Source organism: Salmo trutta, chromosome 30 (assembly GCF_901001165.1).
Source record: "Salmo trutta chromosome 30, fSalTru1.1, whole genome shotgun sequence".
Classification (NCBI taxonomy): Eukaryota; Metazoa; Chordata; class Actinopteri; order Salmoniformes; family Salmonidae; genus Salmo; species Salmo trutta.
The window spans coordinates 10,569,942-10,591,045 of NC_042986.1; the positions used below are offsets into that span (position 1 = coordinate 10,569,942).

General features: G+C 43.7%; 1 protein-coding gene across 7 annotated transcripts; it reads right to left on the reverse strand.

The window, feature by feature from the left end:
• Positions 1-2,658: 2,658 nt before the first annotated feature.
• On the reverse strand, positions 2,659-21,099 carry mical1 (microtubule associated monooxygenase, calponin and LIM domain containing 1). 7 transcript variants are annotated; one of them, XM_029722684.1, is made up of 25 exons: positions 21,005-21,099; positions 18,108-18,409; positions 17,520-17,727; positions 15,708-15,815; positions 15,438-15,533; positions 15,043-15,198; positions 14,474-14,574; positions 13,260-13,517; positions 12,886-13,001; positions 12,430-12,556; positions 11,623-11,686; positions 10,295-10,442; positions 9,834-10,030; positions 8,489-8,586; positions 7,882-7,944; positions 7,286-7,499; positions 6,631-6,695; positions 5,724-6,366; positions 5,331-5,549; positions 4,370-4,482; positions 4,157-4,270; positions 3,777-3,870; positions 3,431-3,524; positions 3,074-3,147; positions 2,659-2,903 (listed from the first exon to the last, which is right to left on the reverse strand). In XM_029722684.1, exons 2-25 carry the CDS (start codon positions 18,363-18,365, stop codon positions 2,695-2,697), a joined length of 3,837 nt encoding a protein of 1,278 aa, XP_029578544.1. In that variant the 5' UTR covers positions 18,366-18,409; positions 21,005-21,099; the 3' UTR covers positions 2,659-2,694. The 7 variants fall into 7 exon arrangements, with proteins under 7 accessions (XP_029578544.1, XP_029578547.1, XP_029578546.1 ...); XM_029722687.1 differs by lacking the exon at positions 21,005-21,099 and adding an exon at positions 20,467-20,540 and having other exon boundaries at positions 5,331-5,543; XM_029722686.1 differs by lacking the exon at positions 21,005-21,099 and adding an exon at positions 20,467-20,540 and having other exon boundaries at positions 4,370-4,479.
• Between the last annotated feature and the right edge of the window lie 5 nt (positions 21,100-21,104).

The window sequence follows — 21,104 nt, forward strand, 5'->3', positions numbered from 1 at the left end:
CAAGTACGGTGCTTAGGTAAAAAGAGAAATAATGTCCATTTGTAACACTGACAAATAGAGCAACAACATTTAAACAAAAAATAATCTCAATCTGATTGGGTGGACCTGGCTCCCCATTGGGTGGGCTTGCACCCACCCAGGCCCAAGCCCCTGGTGCCAACCCTCATGCGATGGATATGGTGACAGCAGCTATAAGCTTAATAAACAGAGGCCTGCTAATAGCACATCTCAACTTAGATGTAATGACAGTGAGCTGCATAGAAATGCTGGCCCATATCCGTCCTGATGAACAGGATCAAAGTCAATCGATATGGATGACCTGGAAGATCTCCACCTGCAGCTATTGCGCAACTGCAGCCTAGTTGCAGAATGGTGCATTGGACATCACATAACAGTGCTTCAGCAATGAAATTGCAAACACCTGTGCAGAACACATCACTGTGTATTTTATTACTTTCAGTATTATATTCAGGTTATTTCCAAGAGGCTAGATATATAGTTGTTTTGCATTGCTAGCGGACATCACTGAGCAAGTTCAGTTTGCAGTGAAACAAAAGACTACTTCTTTATACTGAATATTTATTTAGTCAATCCATTGCCAGTGCAGAATAAACTAGATTACAATTAAAACACTTGCTGAACCTATTGCGGTTCACGGGCAATTTGTGAAGTCACGTGAATCATGTGTCTATAAACTGTCAAACAGGGGCTGTATCACATTAGTGGAAACCAAGACTATTCTTAGGGCAGATGTGTCGGTTTTGACTAGCAGAAGCAACTTTTCGTAACAGGTTAGTGGAATGAGGTTAAGGTTAGTTAGAGGGTTAGCTAAAATTGTCCCGGTCGCAACTAACATATCTAACTGCAATCAGGTCTGCCCTGACCAAAGTCTTGGTTTCCAGTAATGCGATGCAGCCAAACAGGGTAGGTATGCTCTCTAGTGGTAACCATTAGGAACAGCATCAAAACAACATGGGACAAGACTTACACCAAAAAAATCCAATACGTACATATGAGGATGTACTTAAACGTCATAAAATTAGATGACAGTGCATGGCCTTTATTTTATATTCTGCAAAGTACTGTCCCGGCAGCACAACATGGAGGCATTCAACACTGGAGGATACATAAGGCTGGGTCTGACTAACAATGTTTTCCCTTGGCTATACTATTATCATAGAGATTGGCAAATGATAAATGATGGATATAGTGTAAGAAAATAGCCTGTCAATTCAGAATGTATTTCACCCATTCACTAAATGCTGCATTTAGACAGGCAGACAAAGTTTGATCTTATTCTTCACTAATTGGTCTTTTGACCAATCAGATCTGATGTGACTGGTCAAAAGAACAATTAAAAATTGGGCTGCCTGTGTATTAGTACCACACATCCAATTAGTGACCAATATATAAAAAAGGTCATTTAGTGACTTCCATCAAACAACGATTCCTAGAGGAGTGCACTGGTTAACCCCTGAGACTAAACATTAACTATAAATGTAACATGCAAAACAATCCACAACATGAGTCACTGAAAGTGCAAAAAAAAAAAAAAAAAAAAAAAAGTTACTTTTTTTTTAATACTAGTAAATAATAATCTCATATTTAACATCTTTAATAATATTGAATTGTTATGGACCACGCAATTCTCAAAGAACAAATTGTTATAATATCTAATTTTTATCAATTTATACAGTATACAAAAGTACAATTGTGACATTACCTGGTGCTTAGCAGAACTCACTCATCCAGGGTTACACACACAAAAAAAGAAGACATTTTACACAACACTGTCCAACCCACAGAATATATTAACCCTGTGTTAAGAACCTGTGACAGTTCTCAACTTCTTGGCTTTGAGTTCAGCTGGCTGTGGGGGGGTCTCTTTATTCTGGGGCTGCTGCTGGAGCAGGACTGCCTTCACTGGAGATGAATGGCCAGTGGGAACAGGCCAGGAAGGCCTGGATGCATCCAGATTGTAATGCATACATCTCTAGACCAGTTTCCGTGTTATACCTCTGGAGTCAGACAGTACATTGCGGCTCAACACAGAGCACAACACTCCTGGAGAAATACCTTCACCAATACATCTTTGGCTTTGCAAATATAAGATCATGCGTGTGCGTCTGTAAGCAGCAATATTCTCTTTAAATACATGTAAGTGTGTATGTATACCTGTACATATGTATTAATGTAGGCATGTACTGCCAAAATAAAGGAAACGCCATCATAAGTGTCTTAATATGGTGTTGGGCCACCACGAGCCAGAACAACTTCAATGCGCCTTGGCATAGATTCTACAAGTGTCTGGAACTATTGGAGGGATGGGACACCATTCTTCCATGAGAAATTCCATCATTTGGTGTTTTGTTGATAGAAAACAGTCTCAGGCACTGCTCCAGAAGTATTCAATTGGATTGAGATCTGGTGACAGACACACTTTAAACCCCCTAGGCTCCTTTGAGACAGACTCCTCTATCAAAGTCGCAGAGATCTCTTCTAGCCATGGTAGCCAAAATAATGGGCAACTGGGCATTTTTATACATGACCCTAAGCATGATGGGATGTTAATTGCTTAATTAACTAAAGAACCACACGTGTGTAAGCACCTGCTTTCAATATACTTTGCATCCTTCATTTACTCAAGTGTTTCCTTCATTTTAGCAGTTATATATATATATATATGCGTCACCCTCACGCCCAGTGCACCTGTGCCCCTGCTGAGGCTGTGGAGTGTCTCTTGGCCTCTAGCAGCGAGGTAGCCTGCTGCTTGTCACTCTCGATCTCCTTGAGTCGCTTCTCGTCCAGGAAGGACACCAGAGAGTTCCTCATGTCAACCACCTCCAGCATCTCCTGTAGCACACGGTCCTCTTCTGCCTGCTGCTCCGCCGTCTTCTCAGAGTCTGGGGTGGACATGGACACAAGAGGATTTTACGGACACACGTCAAACTTCGCACAGGAGCTGAACAAAAAGCCTATCCGCTCCCTATTTGCTCCTCCCAATAAGTGAGCATTTAACAACGCTATCCGTGAGACAACTGCAACGATCCAGTCTTTTTGTAGAGAAACATACCATCCAGCTCCATGTATTGTCTGAGCTCCATCTCCAGCATGCTCTGTTTGTCCTCCAACTCCAGCTGTCGAGACCTGAGGGGCAGAGGAAACAGAAAACAGTTGAATAGAAGTGGCTGGTTTCATTCAATAGGGCCTTAGTTGCAGTTAAGGGAACCCCCCCCACAGCTCACGCTCAGCTCATGGGTCAACATGGCAAAACAAGGGTGCAGCTCTGTTGAACACAATAACATCTCTGTCAGGAGTGTGAAGTCTGCTTCTCCGTCCCCCACTGGCTACTTCAGCTAGGGACTCTCACCACACAAGAACACCACACTCTGTATAATGTATGGAAATGTATTGAAAGTTCTACACTCACGCCACCATGAGGTCTGACTCCTCAGAGACCAAGGCGTTCTTCTGGTGGACCAGATGGATCCACTGGTCGATCATCTCAGGGGAACCTCCACTGCCTGTGGGAGAATGAGAAGATATGGTGGGGGGGAGGGGCGAAAGAGACTCAAGGGGTTCCTGCTCCATATTCCTTGATCCCTAAAGTTTGCCAAATGCCAATGTTTCACTCTACGGACCTCCATCCGAGCATCACAGGATAAAAGATAGAAAAGGTACATTTTTGCTGTTCAAGACAAGCGATGTTCAAAGTACTATGTTATGGTTCGCTAGATCAAACGAAAGCGTCGGGGTGGGGGGGGGGGGGGTCGCACCTTCCTCTCCTCGGAGTACCTGCTCCAACACCACACCTTTATCCTCCAGCTCTTTAAACGTCACCTCAATCTCCTCCAGGCGTCTCTGAATAGACTGGGTGGGGGAGGGGTCACAAGCATACAATAAGATGAGCTTTAAAGCAGAAAACACTGGACAAGCAGCAAGACTCAATACTGGCAGGTCCAGTGTTAAGACTAACCATCCCAAAGTAGAGCTGTTCTGATCTGGCATCAGCAGACTGTCCTGTTCAGACAGTGAACTGACCTGTGCAGTATTCAGTAGGGTGCACCAGAGCAAAACCTTTAGCAACGATAAATGTTCTCTCTCTAGTAAACACAATCCTGTGCTTTACTGGCAAATCTCAGTACAGTGAACCAACCTGCGCTTTGTGGAAGCGCTGCATCTCACACGACTTGGCCCGTCGATCCAACGTCCTCATCTTCAACAGCTCCAGTTTCTCAGCCTCCACAGGGTCTGAAGGGATGGTCTGAAACTACAGACAAGGGAGAGTGTGTGTGTGTGTGTGTGTGTGTGTGAGAGAGTGCAATGTCGATGGACTTAATATGCCAGCCAGACAAGTCCCACGCCTTACCTTATCATCATATAAATCCAAGCCATCTGGTGCAAACAAATCCAACTCATCCTCCTCCTCATCATCATCATCAGCACCATCTTCCTCAGATACACTGTGGCCATAGTGTACTTCTTCGAAGTTAAATAAATACAATTATTCATTCAGAATAGATATGAAGAACACGGCTATTAACAACTGCTGTTTGCCATGTAAATAAATCAATAATGTATAGGTATAAAGATAATGTGGTCATACTGACACCATATAATTATGAATCAGAATACCAAAATGGACATGAACCTTCTTATGATGGGATAAAGGTCAGCCATTTTGATCAGGGAGTTGGTCAACCATGGTTTGCCAGTGCTGTGATAGTGTAAAATAATGAATTTGAATCATTTATCTGCACTGTATGTTTGTTGGCTAGCTAGCCAGACAGTTTAAGAGGAATGATTCCATTAATTAATTAATATATATATATATATATATTTTTTTTAATAAACTGCCAATATGCCAACATTCCATTCAAACAATGCAGTCAATCCACAGCCAGACCCTGGATAAAAATCAGTTGATGATAGGACTTAGACAAGTTGTAAATGCAAAAAGTAATGATATTGTATCATGTAGAATAGCCCTCGCTGCTTTCCAAGAAAACACATTTATACAAAAAATGTGTATAAAATCCATTTTAACTATTTATATTATTATGACAATATTTTAGGATGACAATAATTATACTACACAACTTCTGATATAAATCGCATGCCTTACTTTATTTTCCTGCTTAATTAAAATCAGGATTATGCCTCTACTGCCATTCATTCCAATTAGACTGGTTTGGATTACTCCCTGACCAAAGTGGCTGCCATTTTCACCCCATTCTGGAACTTTGAGGGTTTATGACATATCCTATTAAATTACTAGAGGGGCTCTCTATGGCCGAGACAGTAAATCCACACCACACTAGGGTCTTTACCTGGGTGGCTGTTGAGGACGCTGAAGCGTTGGTCCCTCCCCAGCCGAGGGGAGGACAAGTTCCAGGGGGAGAACTTGGAGCGGACCCTGGCGTGCTGACCCTGGCCCTCCACTGGTTCCTCTTTCCTCCTGAAGCAGCGGCGGTTCCTGTGCTCCCGTATGTGTCCCCCCGACCCAGGGCCCCCACTCCAGTAGCCCTCCTCCTCCTGGCCGTCTGCACCTCAAATCAAACTTTATTAAACCCTTCAAGCTTTCGACTGGGCCATTTTAAACATTATTTTTTTGATCATACCTCAAAAAAGGTTGTATATTCACACTCCCATTTAAAATCGCAACATTTTTACAGTTTAAACAATAGAAGAGACAAAACAAAGGTCATGAAAGAGAAAGACACCTGGGGGTTTGGGTGGGCAGGGACCCCCTGCTGTGGCTGAGGAAGAGGAGCAGGAGGAAGAACCAGGTGTCTCCGAGTCAGAGTCCAGGCTGAAGCTCAAGTTGACTAGGTGGTTCTTCTCCTCGTCGGTCAGCTGCAGCTTCCGCAGGGATGGCTTCGGCCTGGAGTCAGGAGCTGCCTTGGGGGTCCCTTTCTCTCCTGCTGCCCTGGGGGACCCCTTCTCCCCTACATGGGCTGGTGACGTGTCCCTTTTTGGGGTGAGGACGGTGCGTGGTTTGGGTAAAGGAGGCGAGGCCTGGGGGCTTGGGATGGCCGAGCGAGAGTGGCGAGGTTTTGGGACAGGGGTCAGAGGATCCGAGGGGGCATCCTCACCCCCCTCCTTCCCCTCTTCCTCCACCTCACAGTCCTCAAACTCCTTCTTTGTGAAAACGTCTATGGGTGGTTTTGGTGAGACAGGGGGCTCCTCTACAGGGCTAGGTTGTTTGCTACTGGGGTCTTCCTGACTCTGAGGATGCAGAGGCTCCATGGGTTTAGGAGGACCCGAGTCTAGATAGTGCTCATCGTCCTCAGAGGGACAAGGTGAGGGGTCTTCACTGGAGATTGAATTCACACCTCTCTTCTCCTCGTGATCTCCGATGGTATCCTAGAAGGGGGGGGGGGGGAAATGAAAGAAGCATTGTAGCACTAGCATTGTTGTGATTAAACATTCCTCTGTAAATGAATGGTTACGGTACACTGCCCTGTTGGAAATGAACAGGTCTTGTAACTCAACGCTAATGTACTACTTCTACCCACTAGCTGTCCTTAACTGTTCTGTACAGACAAGTTGAGCCACAAGCTGGCAACATGGTATGCAACAGAACGGTTTCATTTCCCATCTGCTCAAACTCAGAACAGAGAGACCCACCTTAACGGATGGGGATTGTTCCTTGTTCTCTATCTGTTCAGAGTGCAGCTCACAGTAGAACTTCCCTGAGGGCACAAGAGGGAAAACAACAGCTTGCACAGACTCTGGATCTGGTACATGTTAGAGATGCCACTTGACAACCCTTTCTCCCATTCTCCTTTTCACATGAACCACAAAACGCGTAAAAGGGTATCTTTCATTCATTTTTCATATGGTGCAGAAATAAATTAAACTGTGCTGTATTTATCATCCGGATGTAGGTTCCTTGCCTTGGAGGATTTAACTTACTACAGGTATGGAAGCTGTTGCACTAGAAATAACAATATTCTGTTTCTGTATTGTCCAAAGTGGGAGTAGCTTGCTGCGTCTTTGTGAGCAGACAACATTTCAGAAGACAGAACACAACATGTCACAGAGAATATTTTCCATACTTGAGTACATAACGACCATGGAAGTCCCACTTGCATAGTAACATGATGTTGTGCTTGTAAATAATTCAAAAGGGCTCATTAGGACCCAGCAGATATCCCACGAGACTGAGTGCCAGTCTACGCTATCAGGTCACCTCCTTGGCATTCGTCAGCATGCTAAGGAATTAACATGATTAGCACAAACAGACTTGCACTCAGCGGTAGAAGTTGTGATGCTCACTCACCCGTGTGCTGGCTAAAGGTATATCTGCCCAGTCTGAGGGTGGTGCCACACTGCTGGCAGGTGAAGCAGCTACGGTGGAAGAACTTGCCCTCAGTACTGATCCTTTCCAGGACAAAGACCCGCTGGCCGCAGAAGTAACACTCCTCATTGTTCATTGACGTCGGGCTTAGTTCAGGGTCAGGGGTCACCTCAGGGGCTGAGAGAGGGGCTACAGGCTGAGAGCAAAGAAATTGAGAGCAACAATCATATTTGAACAGTACTTCAATAACTTAGCACAAAAACATGTGCTTATGATGTACCAATAGCGACTAGTCCTGAATGCCAGAGAAAGAGGAACGACTCAAAATGACAAATCCGGCGTGTTCAACAATTATTACAAAGGTCTGTACCTTAGGTGTTATACCCCAGTAGTAACCAAAGAGGGGAACAAGCGCCAGTGATGTCAGTAGTTCAATAACATAGCACGGAAACATTGTATAGAATCGCAGTTGGAGTAGTCCTGAAGTCTGCAGATACAGCCATCACACAGCAAAAGGTTAGCGCTGCATGGGAGCCTATGGTAATGAGGATAGCATTTGTATTCTAGACACTACTCACATCTTCCTCATCTCCCATCCTCATCCTTTTATCTTTTTCTTCTGTCTCGGCTGCCAGTCTCTCCTGTGTAAAAAAATAAAACAAAACAGTCACATGACCGTTTATGGTTTAAAATATGCAAATGAATAATGGGTGATGTCAAAATGAACAATGCTTTAGATATCATCTTACATGCTTGAAAGGTGTCTGCTATTACAGTTGATTTTGGAAAAGGACAACAAAGGTACACATCTACTGTAAGCGTTCTGTAGTATGGTATTAGCTATAATAACGAACTACAAATCAAATGATGATTAAAACACATTGTGCAACTGTTGACAATGAATGTACAATGAATGAATCAAAGTATAATTACAAGAACCAAAACCAAAATGGCTGGGCATGTGAATTCAAGGTTCTTATCTAGAGAACTCTGATATTACTGTAAGCAAATAGTTAACCACAGCAGGGAGTTGCATGAAAAAGATTGACAATCGATGTGAACTTGAGGTTGGCCTACTCTCCATTTTACCCAACAGAAACGTTTTTTAGCGCGCTATCCCTGATACTGTATTGAGTAAACAGCTGACTAGTCGCTGCTGATTGCCTGAGCCTTACCTTGCCTTACCTTGCGTCTTTGCAGAGAGTTGTGCTTGAGCTTGTTGAGGAAGAACACGGCCTGAAAAGACAGGGTCTTGGACGGTGTCAGAAGGCTCGGGGGTTCTGCTGCAGAGACACACACGCACTCCAGCGTTAGTTTCATACTGTCCCTGTTCTGCCAGAACAACACACACGTTTCACAGGAACCAACCTAACTCCCTGTGTTGTCCCGAGTCCCTCCCTACAGCAGAGAACCTGCATTTTAAAATGTGCACAGCTTCTTGTACATAAACAATGTCTTCCGGCTTTTTCCTCTACCAATCTCTCTTATGTAAAAAATCCTGTCAGTCATTTTATATCACACATCCGGCTTCTCCACAGTGCTGTTGAAAACAAGGCTTTGTAGGAGATGTAATTAAATTCAACTTGTCAATCCCCCTGAGAGATCTCCTGTGTAAGCGCCCCGTGACAGACAGGACATGTCCCTCGTGCATGCGCATCTGTGTGCAAGCCAGACAGCCGATCCCCCTACAGAGAGCTACTGTATGCTACCTACAGCATCACAGCGACAAGGCAAGCGGAGCAAGTCACACCCTCTATCCAAGCCTGCTTCCAAATGCTGGATCACCACTGAAAATATCTCTGCTACACACACTCTGCTTGTATTTACCAGAAATACCCCCGGCAGCAAAAACAGACCGGGAAAATCCTTCTTCCTCACAGCAGGAATATTAGATATCGTTTAGATGACGCTGAGGCTAGTCCCACCCAAGCCTGATAAGCCATTTCCTCACGGGCTGCTATGCCGTTTGCTTTGACTGCTGCCTGGCTTACCGACCGAGAGCAGCACAACCCTGACAGTCAATCAGGGCTGGTTACGAGCACAGACCCAGCTACTCTAACCAGAGGAATGCTGGGTAATGCTCTTAAAGGGACAATGACCCTCTCCCTCCTTATCAACACAAAACACATTTCATAGAGAAAAAAACACCTGGGCCCAAGGTTGTACAAATGGGGGTTACATAAGCTATGCACTGTGTAAACAGCAGACTTAGGACCAGATTCAATCACCTTCACTAATAGTAGGCTATGTGATATGGTTAATATTGAAAACTGCTGAAATTTGGTCCAGCATTTTTAGAAATAAAGCACACCAAAAACACCTTTACGTAATGAATACAACTACGTATAATGTCGAGATAACAATGTCACAGTAACATTCTACAAATATACATAATCTAGTCTCATGATAGACAGACCTCAACACCACTTTCTTGTTCAAAATGGCTGGCGTCAAGGCTACAAGTAATCAAACAATCACGGTGCTAATTATTGGATGTAACAAGTGTGACAACCATTGCCCTGATGCTTACCACTAGTGGGTGTCCTTTCGTTGAAGGCATCGTGGATCTGTGTGAGGTAGAGCACCATGGAGAGCTTGTCTATCTGTTCCTTGGTGGCCATGTCACTGGCTGATATGATGGGAGGGATGCCCAGCTCTCCCTCCAGGAGGCTGAAGGCCAGCTGGTTGTTGTGGACCGAATCAGACTCCTTCAGAGAGGACATGTCACTGTGGAGGGACAGGTGAAGGACAGTTACTATGTTGACCAGGGCCATGTTCAGTTGGGCACACCATAGAAAATGGACGTTTGCTTTCTTATTGGACAGGTAGAAGCATGGAATTAGAATAATTTGAACAGGAAAAGCCTCTCAGACCAATGACATTTTACTGTAGACTCATGGGTACGTCTTTCTTTCTGTGGTACTACTTGTGCATTTGCTACATTTGTGGTGTATAAGTTGAATTGTGCCCTTATAAAGCCCATAGACTCACATAAGATGGGGTCTGAAGGTGTTGATGAGGGCACACAGGGCCAGGCCAGACCTCCAGGACTGGGTCAGATCCTTCACCTTCACCCTGTCGTACCCTGCCGTGTGCTGCTGGCACCACTTCAACAGCTCCTCAAAAGCTCCAACCGAATCTGGGCCATGAACACACATAGGAACACTGCATTAGGATTTAGAAGGCATGCTCAATAGGCCTACACTACGCAGGAATCGCTCCGCCATTTCCTGGTTGTTAAAATTCGAAGTTTGCCTAATTTCAGTTTAATGACAAAACAAGCAAGTATAGTGTAGAGAATCATTGTACAATCTAAACCACTGTGAAATATCTTTCCATAACGAAAAATATTGTATTTTCAGATGTTTGAAGCGGGTGTACACAACTGAAAGTAAAAGACAACAAAAACGTAACTTAAGAACGCACATAGAACAGATCTACCGCTTCTTAAACTTGCTTTCAATGGGAAGGACAGATCTAAAACTCACATTTCTATGTGAATTTGGTCAGGTCTCCCAATAAGTTGCAGCTTTAAAACTTGTAATTCCATTACAGAATTACCCCAAAAATCTGTAACAGAATTACTGCAACTGAATGGGAAATCATAATAGTCACAAACCACAGTTGGGTCACCTGCTACTGTCCTCCCTTCCACTGGCATACTGTTATGTTCAGCTCAGAACTGTTTTCTTTGTCTTTCTGTTATCTGGTCTGGAGTGTTAAAACAGTCTGAGTCTGGACAGTTCTCTGCTGTGCTGCACTGTGATTTCCAAAATTGCAAAGTATGAGAATTACTACATTCAGAGCCATAATTATGTACAGTACAGATCTGTACAGTACAGATCAGGGACCCATGATGTAATTCCATTACCGTAAATCCATTACCAGATGTAAATCCACTTGTAGTTCAATAACCAAAATATATATTTTTCAAACTCAAGGTGTCATGTCATAGCTGACACCCCATTCTTTCTGCGGACATTTTTGAAACTTAATTCAGAGCACATATTTAACAAAGTTTTTGGAAAATGTAAATCTGTTACCAAAATTTGCATCTGCATAGTTCTTCCACTAAGTTCTTTTTTGTAAATTCTCCTGTGGAAATTGTTAAAAGTAGTCCTTGTGCATAGAGTTGTATAGTTTGTAAAACATTAAGATCAAAGGTTTTTGTTTAGCATACATTTAAAGTGGAAAAAACGGAGTCAAAGTGTAATTCCGTTACCGTGGAATTGCCCAGCACAGTCGTGCCCAAACAAAAATGAATCATGCCCATGCTCCCCTCATGCATTACTGCTTTAGTGAAGTGAAGCTAGACAAACCTTTCTGCTTCTTGGTTGGTCGGCCCAAATCAATATGGTCTTCAACATCATACAGATGTTGCAACTTTGGAATGCATGCAAAGAGAGAGAGAATCATGATAAACAACATAGCACTTGATTTGAATTTTATACTAGAGCCAGAACACAGTAGCCTGGTCCCAGATATGCTTGTGCTGTCTTGCCAACTCCTACGGTCATTGTCAAGCAACGGCAATAGGAGTTGGATATACAGCACAAACAGATCTAGGACCAGGCTAAGAACACAGTTGGCTTCATAAAGCTGGTACTCAAATGCAGAAGCTGGGGTTTGGTTTGATGCAGTGTAATTGATCTGGTAGTTTGTGAAAACTAAAGCCTTTCAGATCAATACTCCTCTAGTGGGGGAAATCAAAAAGCATTTCCTAGCCGGCTCAACACTTCATACACAAACAGAGCAGTTTCCTGGCAACGCATGTATACTCTAGGAAATATCAACCCAAAATGGCAGAGCAGCGCTGATATAATTCACAATGTGTTTACAATGTTACTCAGCACGATATCTATTCACTTTGCTAGCACTGATACAGTGAGACAGTTATACCCTTTTCACACCATCGAACCAACCTGAACCAAACTTTACTGAGCTGGCCTGGTTACGCATCCACTATAGTTGCTGGAACCGTGTTGAAAAGAAAAGATCCAAGACAGCACAGTGTCTTTCAGGTTGGCCCAATAGTATGAATCAGGCATCAATGGAGCTTTGAGTCTGTGCTGACCATAGAAATAGAAGGACTATAATGTAATAGATAATATTTGTGTGTTTCTGACCTGGTTGGCCTTGATGGAGTTGAGGTTGACGTGCTGGTAGCGTGTAGCCGGGTCTATGCTAAAGGCACTGTAGTTTTTATTGATGTTCTCTGGCGTGGTCTGGGACAGGAGCTGGTAGATACTCTCCCTATTCAGTCAGAGGGAAAGAAATCTTCTAGAATCACTTCTACCTCAGAAGCTCAGTGTAGAACTGAAGAAGAAGCAGCTCCAAAGGAACAGAAGATTGATGGGTTTGTTCAGGAAGATTTTTTTTAAAGCAGCTGCTTGTGAAGTAATGGATGTTCAAAGAATGTTGTGAGGAAAAAGAGTTAAAGGCCTAGAGTGGTATTACCAGTTGGAGAGTTTTCTCTGAAAAGCCCGGCTAGGGTAACCCCCTTCTAGACAGTAACAACGAAGAGGGATGGGCACATGATTTTCGAGGTGGTGTTTATGATCATATAGAAAAAGCTTTGTTACCGTTCAGCAACGACTTCCAGGTGGGGTTTTCCCTTGCCCCAGCTCCTGACCATCCACGCTGTGTCGAAGGCAGCCAGAAACCCACGGGCAATACCTGTTCCCAGAGGCCAGAAAGGCTGTAGACACATACACTTTCTATCAAAACCCTTTCAGAATAGTGCTGTATGACAACAGGAAATTGTATGTAGACACTGTTATGCCCTGAGACGATTTTATACTCCATTTCCTAAGTGAGGACCGTGTATAAAGTACAATCAGTGTACCATTGTGTGTATAACTGAATGTACATACAGTATGTGAGAATATAGAAACCATGAACATGTTAGACATTTTACAACAAGGTCGTCATCCATCACATGTACATGACCTCTCACCTCCACCAGGCAGTCTCCGACCAGGCCCATGAGAAGTTTCTTTCCTTTCCTCTCCCTGACCAGCGAGGCGTTCTCAGCACGGTGCATACAGGTGAAGTCAAACATGGCCACGTCAGGCTGGCCAGCGTGGTTCAGGGCAAACTGCATGTTGGGCAGGCGGTGGCCTGTGGAGAAGTGGGCAGCGCCGTGGGCGTAACGCAACAAGGCGTCCTGGTCCACGTTGGCCTGGCCCAGGAGCTGATTGGCGTCACTGAAGTCCTGGAGACAAGAGGGAACATATTTGAGGTGGTCACAGAGGGGACACCATATAATTAAATAGGACAAAAATACAAATGGGGAACTATGGGGGACACATTGGGGGTGGTCAGTGCCTGAAGTGGAATGATAAAGGTGCCAGTAAGGATTTTAGGGGCCAGTACTCATTCTAATTTTACAGTACTGGTGTTCTTATATAAGAGGTACCGATACTCAAGCAGTAGAAAATTGGAGAAGCAGATAGTCTGTACTACTGATGCAGACCGGCATAATTAAAGCACTGGGGTGGTGGTGACACACATCAGAGAGCTGTCTATCACGGACTAGAATCTAGATGCTGCTTTATGTGAAAACATTGGATATAATCCTCCCACGTAGTCTAGCCATGCATTATATGCTCCACATAAAGAAGCAAGCCGACACTGTGAGTCAGCATCTTTAAACAAAGTGGAACAGTGACAAGAATTACACAAATACCAACCCTCCATAATCATGCACAAATATATAGAATGATTACAGCTTCAGTGCAACAGAAATACTAAACAGTTACTCAGCAGAACATCTCCCATCTTGGCAACTGAACTATAACAGATGAGACAGAAGAAAGTCTCTATTTTGATAACAGGCAGAGTGGGCTCTAATCATTGAAGACAAAACAAGAAGATCTGGCTTTGTCGTTCCAGACTACTAGTGTGACAAGAGGGAGCGAGAGTGAGCAGTGTACACAGTAGCATGGCTGGGTAGACCTAGTGCTGACCCTGTGCTGGATAGACATCAATTACATTAACACGGTTTATTAGCGGCTAATCCCAAAGAGCAGGAAAAGCCCCTAGCTTGTTTGGAGAGGACTATGTTGGGATCCAGGCTTGGGCCAGTTTGTCTCAGTGTTGTGAAAAGCCCTCTAGAGGCCTAGTGTGGAGCTGCTGCTGGTGCTGGTTGTAATGATGTGGTTCCCTCACCTGTTTAATGACCCCCATCTTTAACAGGCTCTTCTTCTTGGCAGTCATGACAAAGTAATGGGTGGCGTCTTTATAGTAGACTATGTTCTCCAGATCAATACCTGGAGGGAGGGTGGGAGAGATAGCGAGGAGAGAGAAATAAAGAAAAGAGAGGAGATAGAGGAGAGAGAGGGCGATGGAGATATGGAAAGGGAGAGAGAAAGAGAGAGAGCGAGAGAGAGATCAAGAACGAAATAAATGAAAGAGAGCGAGAGAACAAAATTAATGAGTGAGAAACTAAGAACAAGACAATGACAGGACAAGTGAAACAGCACAAGAGAAGAAGAACAGGGGGATTGCATCACAGATGATAGCATCAATTCAAATGACACTGACAAGAGGAAGAGGGACACAGATTAAAAAGACAGCACTCTCCACTGTCCACTCCTTCTCTGTCGCCATAACTGTCACCATGCCCAGACTGTGCAATATTCTTTATCCTGAGCCACGGTCGCTGAAACCTTAGCGTCCAACAGTAGAAGTGTTGGCACTCAGTAGACCCAAACCAGGGTCATAGAATAGAATCCTACCTTTCTCTGTGAGCAGGTCCTGGAAGAACTTCTGGTTGTAGATGCGGGCCACACCACTGATCTCTGCCACCTGGGCCTCGGCTGCTGAGTGATGGTTGATGAAGTTACATGTGATGCCGATGGCCAGCTTTCCTCGCAGCTCCTTCCACCTGAAGCCTGGGGAGAAAGACATGCATATCGAGGAGAAGCACATGCAGCCTGAATTCAGGTGCATATAATTGAGTGTTTCCGTTTAATAAATCAAACGTATCGGAGCTTGAGTGTCCGGCTACATTCTTCATTTTCTAAGTGTGTCCTCACTCCTCACAGTCAGGGATGAAGTCCTATTAAAATATGCTGGTCTAAAGTGTGTACAGTATGTGCAGCAGTATGACAGCGTGTGACTGTGTCCTCACCATCCGGGACAAAGCGTCCTCCTCCTGCAGAGATGAAGACATCAAACTGGAACTTCCCAGCAGGGTGATCGTCAGGAAACAGCTCGGCCATCCAGCCTGATGGAGGGAGCCATAGGGAACCACAGAGATAGCATAGCATTAAGTTCTATTATCACACACAGGATTCTGGGCAGATTGTTTCAACTGCCCGACAAGCTTTTACAGCCATGCAAATAGCTAGTATTTTATTTCTCTAATACAGGGAGGGAACAGAGGGGAGCCTAGAAGTACCTGTGGCTTCTGAGGGCTCCACGAAGCCTTTGAATTCCACCCCAGTGTGAACCTCCACCCCCAGGAGGAGAGACACCTTCAGCAGTATCAGCTGGAGCTGGCGGATGCCTGAAGGATACAGACACATAGAACGATGTATGATGTTGTCACACAGGGAATTAAAACAATCCTCTTCAATTCAAACAGTTGACTGATGCCTGATGATATGGACACACACTACCAGTCAAAAGTTTTAGAACACCTACTCATTCAAGGGTTTTTCTTTATTTTTACTATTTTCTACATTGTAGAATAATAGTGAAGACATCAAAACTATGAAATAACACATGGAATCATGTAGTAACTAAATAAGTGTTAAACAAATCAAAATATATTTTATATTTGAGATTCTTCAAATAGCCACCCTTTGCCTTGATGACAGCTTTGCACACTCTTGGCATTCTCTCAACCAGCTTCACCTGGAATGCTTTTCCAACAGTCTTGAATGAGTTCGCACATATGCTGAGCACTTGTTGGATGCTTTTCCTTCACTCTGCGGTCCAACTCATCCCAAACCATCTCAATTGTGTTGAGGTCGGGTGACTGTGGAGGCCAGGTCATCTGATGTAGCACTCCATCATTCTCCTTCTTGGTCAAATAGCACTGACACAGCCTGGAGGTGTGTTTTGGGTCATTGTCCTGTTGAAAATCAAATGATAGTCCCACTAAGCCCAAACCATATGGGATGGCGTATCGCTGCAGAATGCTGTGGTAGCCGTGCTGGTTAAGTGGGCCTTGAATTCTAAATAAATCACAGACGGGGTCACCAGCAAAGCACCCCCACACCATAACACATCCTGCTCCATGCTTTTATAGCGGTTGGAACCAAAAATAACCAATTTGGACTTTTCCACTGGTCTCTTCTTCTTATTGGTGTCCTTTGGAAGTGGTTTCTTTGCAGTAATTTTACCCTGAAGGCCTGATTCACACAGTCTCCTCTGAACAGTTGATGTTGAGATGTGTCTGTTACTTGAATTCTGTGAAACATTTATTTGGGCTGCAATTTCTGAGGCTGGTAACGCTAATGAACGTATCCTCTGCAGCAGAGATAACTCTGGGTCTTCCTTTCCTGTGGCGGTCCTCATGAGAGCCAATTTCATCATAGCCCTTGATGGTTTTCATGACTGCACTTGAAGAAAAAATATATATCCGTATTGACTGACCTTCATGTCTTAAAGTAATGATGGACTGTCATTTTTCTTTGCTTAGTTGAGCTGTTCATGCCATAATATGGACTTGGTCTTTTACCAGATAGGGCTCCCCCCCTACCTTGTCAGAACACAACTGATTGGCTCAAACGCATTAAGAAGGAAAGAAATTCCACAAATTAACTTTTAACAAGGCACACCTGTTAATTGAAATGCATTCCAGGTAACTACCTCATGAAGCTGGTTGAGAGAATCCCAAGAGTGTGCAAAGCTGTCATCAAGGCAAAGGGTGGCTATTTGAAGATTCTCAAATATAAAACACATTTTGATTTGTTTAACACTTTTTTGGTTACTACATGAATCCATATGTTATTCAATAGTTTTGATGTTTTCACTATTATTCTACAACATAGAAAATTGTAAAAAAATAAATAAAAACCCTTAAATGAGTAGGTGTTCTAAAACTTTTGACTGGTAGTGTACACAGGTACTGTATGTGAAAAATAACTGTAAAATCATCATCAACTAAAGGTTGAATTTAGTTATACATAATGAATAAAGATATATGATTGGCATTATTACATCAGTAAATCTAGTTGATATAGTATGGCAGTGGTAGACATACTGATGTGATCCAGAGCCCCAGTGCAGAATTTGCCGTAGAACTTCTTGGCAGCCAGCCCACGCAGGTCATAGATGGTGTAAGGCCAGAGGTGCAGCACGTTATTCCGGGAGAAAGAGTCCCTCTTCTCCAGTACCACCACCTGAGCCCCCAGCAGAGCCAACTCTATGGCTGTCCTCAGCCCGCACGGCCCTGCACCCAGCACCAGGCACTGAGGAGAGAGAGAGAGAGATACAGAGGTGGGTAGAGGGGGGAGAAAGAGAGAGTGAGACGGAGGGAGAGGGAAAGGGTACGTGAGAGAGAAGAGGGGAGAGAGTTGGGGGGAAGGAATAAATATAGAGAGGAAGGAAGGAAACAGGATAAAGCTCTGCAGTTGCTGAATGCACCTTGATAGATAGTATCAAAAGCACTGACAATACTCTGCCACTGTAGAGACACAATGGTGATGTTGAAACCTGAAACACAGCTGGAAATCCACCTCTAACAGAGCACCACACAGCCACCCTACTTGTACAAATGTATTTTACTTTAGATAACTTCTTCAGTATTCGTCTTCTTCGTTTAAATGAGAAGAAATAAATACACACACACCTTGGTTTTGGCACAGACTTTGCCCTGCTGGTAATCTTGGTGTTGGGCCCGCTTGTCCAGCTTGATCCAGAGGGCTTTGGCCTTCCAGTAGTTGAGCCTCTCCTTGAGCTTGGTGTAGAAACTCTGGTAGTCCCGGGGGTCCAATTGTAGGTGGTGGCAGAGCTCTGAGAAGGTACGCTGCACCTCCTTACAGGTCTGGCTCTGGACAAACTGGTCAAAGAGGGCATGGGAGGGGTTGGTGGGGTCCTGGTTCACCATGGTAGTGGATGCTGAACCTGTGCCTCCAGATTCTTGGATGTTCACTGTGGATTAAGTAAACACCAACACCGTGAGAAAACTAAAATATAAGTTATATTATTAAAGTTGTCCTCTAAAAATGGGCATACATTTAAAAAAAAAAAATAACCTGCCTAAAAATAACTGAGCTCAACTACAGCAGTTATTATAATAAAAAGACTAGCTAACAAAGTGATGCATTTTTGCCGATGAGCTTTGGAAATATATGGAGGAGGTCTAGAGGTCTGACTAACAGACAACAACTGGGGACAATTCCCTCCGTCTGAAAATAAAACCATACAATTAGATGGTTTTAAAGTCACCTGAGTCATAGCAATCGCTAACTTCCTCAGCCACTTGTTCTGTGTAGGTTCAGTGTCTTTATGACAGCTCCCTAAGATTGAACGCTACCACGATGGGTGTTTACCATTGAACTTAGTGACGATATATTACACAGAAATAAGACAGTCTACTATTAATAACCACTTCCTGTATCTTTGGTCCAGTGTTTCTCTTTCAGAGGGAAGAGAGACAGAAGTGGTTGGCCACATCACACTGAACAGATGGGATGAACTTAGCTTCACACTGGCCACAAATAATAGTCTCTATCCTCTTTACTTAAACTGGTTAGATAATAATCACTTATTCAACATTGGCTCTGGGCACGGTAATACTAATAGATCTGAAAAGGGCTTACTTGGATCACATAGGCAGCTAATATCAAGATAAACCACTGTTCAAGTCACATAGCTGAGCATTACAATGACTAAAACACGCTGCTACTAGAACTCCTTCCACACACCTATACTACTACTACCACTACATGTCAGTCAAAAAAGCAGTAAATATACATACAGATATGGACAGAAGAATCATTAAACTCCAGTTTAAATGTGCAGGCAAATGTAGACCAACCTAAAATGTTTAACAGCAGTGACAGGAACTAGGTGACAAACTCTACTCAAGCTACTGTATGTGTCAAGCGTTTAGTGCATTGTGGTTGGCAAGTCATTTCCTGGAACTAATGTTTTGTTCACACATGACTTCCTGAGATGACATTTACAAATGCTGTAACTTGCTGTATATATTCAGCATCTTCTGCTAGACACCTGAGGCAGACAGACACAAACCCTATTGGACAGAGTGGGTGAGGGCTTTTTATGGCCATAGAGCTATAAAAATAGATGTGTTTGTGGGAGAAATATAGGCTACTGTACAGTACAACCTAACATAACTGTACGAAGAGCTATTCACTCAATGGACCGAGATTGTCCAGGTCTTTAATTGTGTGGATGTTAAGAATGAGGTCATAAAAACAGGCTCTAGTCTAGTGTACATTATGCACGAGGAACCTTCACGCTCTCAGTAGTTCCCCCTTTATGTACTGTAACATTTCCCTGGAGTTCTCTTTGGCCCTTATATAGTTGCTCTGTAACAACTCAAAATGTTATACTGGACATTGACATAACATTGCAGCTGAGAGTTGAACCTCTCCGTCACCGAATCAGGCGGAGCTAGAAATCAGACACAGCCGTGACAGTTGGAACACTTCAGCTGTCAGATCTAGCAGTATCATATCAACTCAGGCCCAACAGTCACACTGTAGCTATGCAAGGGAACTATATCTGTCAAAATACACAGGATATTGCTTCACTGGAGACAAAATGACTGAACATAATATTCCTCAAAACCATATCATTAAAATCATAACTGCACCGCTCTCCAGTCATGCATGCTCTTGAACTCAGCTTTACAGTGACGTGAAGTGACTGCCATAAAGCTGGTATAAACCAGAGGCACACAACCACACTAAAATCTGGGCACACATTTCTGCCTTATAATGATTAATCCTTTCTTATCAAATACAATAACAGCTTGCATGTGGGCACAAAGGTCAAGGCTAAAGTCCTTCTCTCAATAGACCTCAAGGAAACAAACAAAGGTGTGTCCAATACATGTAAGCAGGAGGTCACTTTCAGTATCAGTGGTGTGCAACTTGAATGTCCTACTATCCTACTGTCCCCAGCATCTCATCTTCTCTGAGTCGTCTTATGCCAGTCGGTCATTCAAGTCTGTCACACACCTACGACTGTTTGTTCAGCTTCATTTTAGATGTGATATTTCTGGTATCCTTCTTCTTTGTTAAGCAACAGACATCTGCAAACAGAAAGTTGTGTCATTCGTCTTCATGCGCAACATCCTGAGTATTTCATCTAAGAGAGAGACAAGAGCAACGGTATTTGTTCATACTGTCGAAAGACAGTTGACAGCCTCAATGAAGTGTTGGCTGCTGTGGTGGAGAAAGAAAGTAGACAGTTCTTGCCTGTTCTTGACTCTTGTGATGATGTATGTGGTTAAGAATGCTGCACCCTGCAAAGCACAGAGCATCTGCCTGGTACAAACACACACCATTTAGAGTCTGTTTCATTCCTGAGGTTCTACTCAAGTCTTGTCATGACAAATATGGCCAGGAGCAAAACCTTGAAGAGTGAGGAAGAACCTTTCCTTATGAAGTAGACTGCTCTGCTTGAGCAATGATCAAGTTATTGCTATACTTCCGACAGACAAGGCAGATGTTACATTTACGTGAGGAGAACAGTGGATAAGGGTTTTTGTCTTACCCCGTCACGTGTCGGCTGAGGACAAAGGGTCTGCCACAATGACTGGTCTGCAAACGTTGCGGTGTATATTATCAAGCTGCTGAATGCCTCTGTAACATGA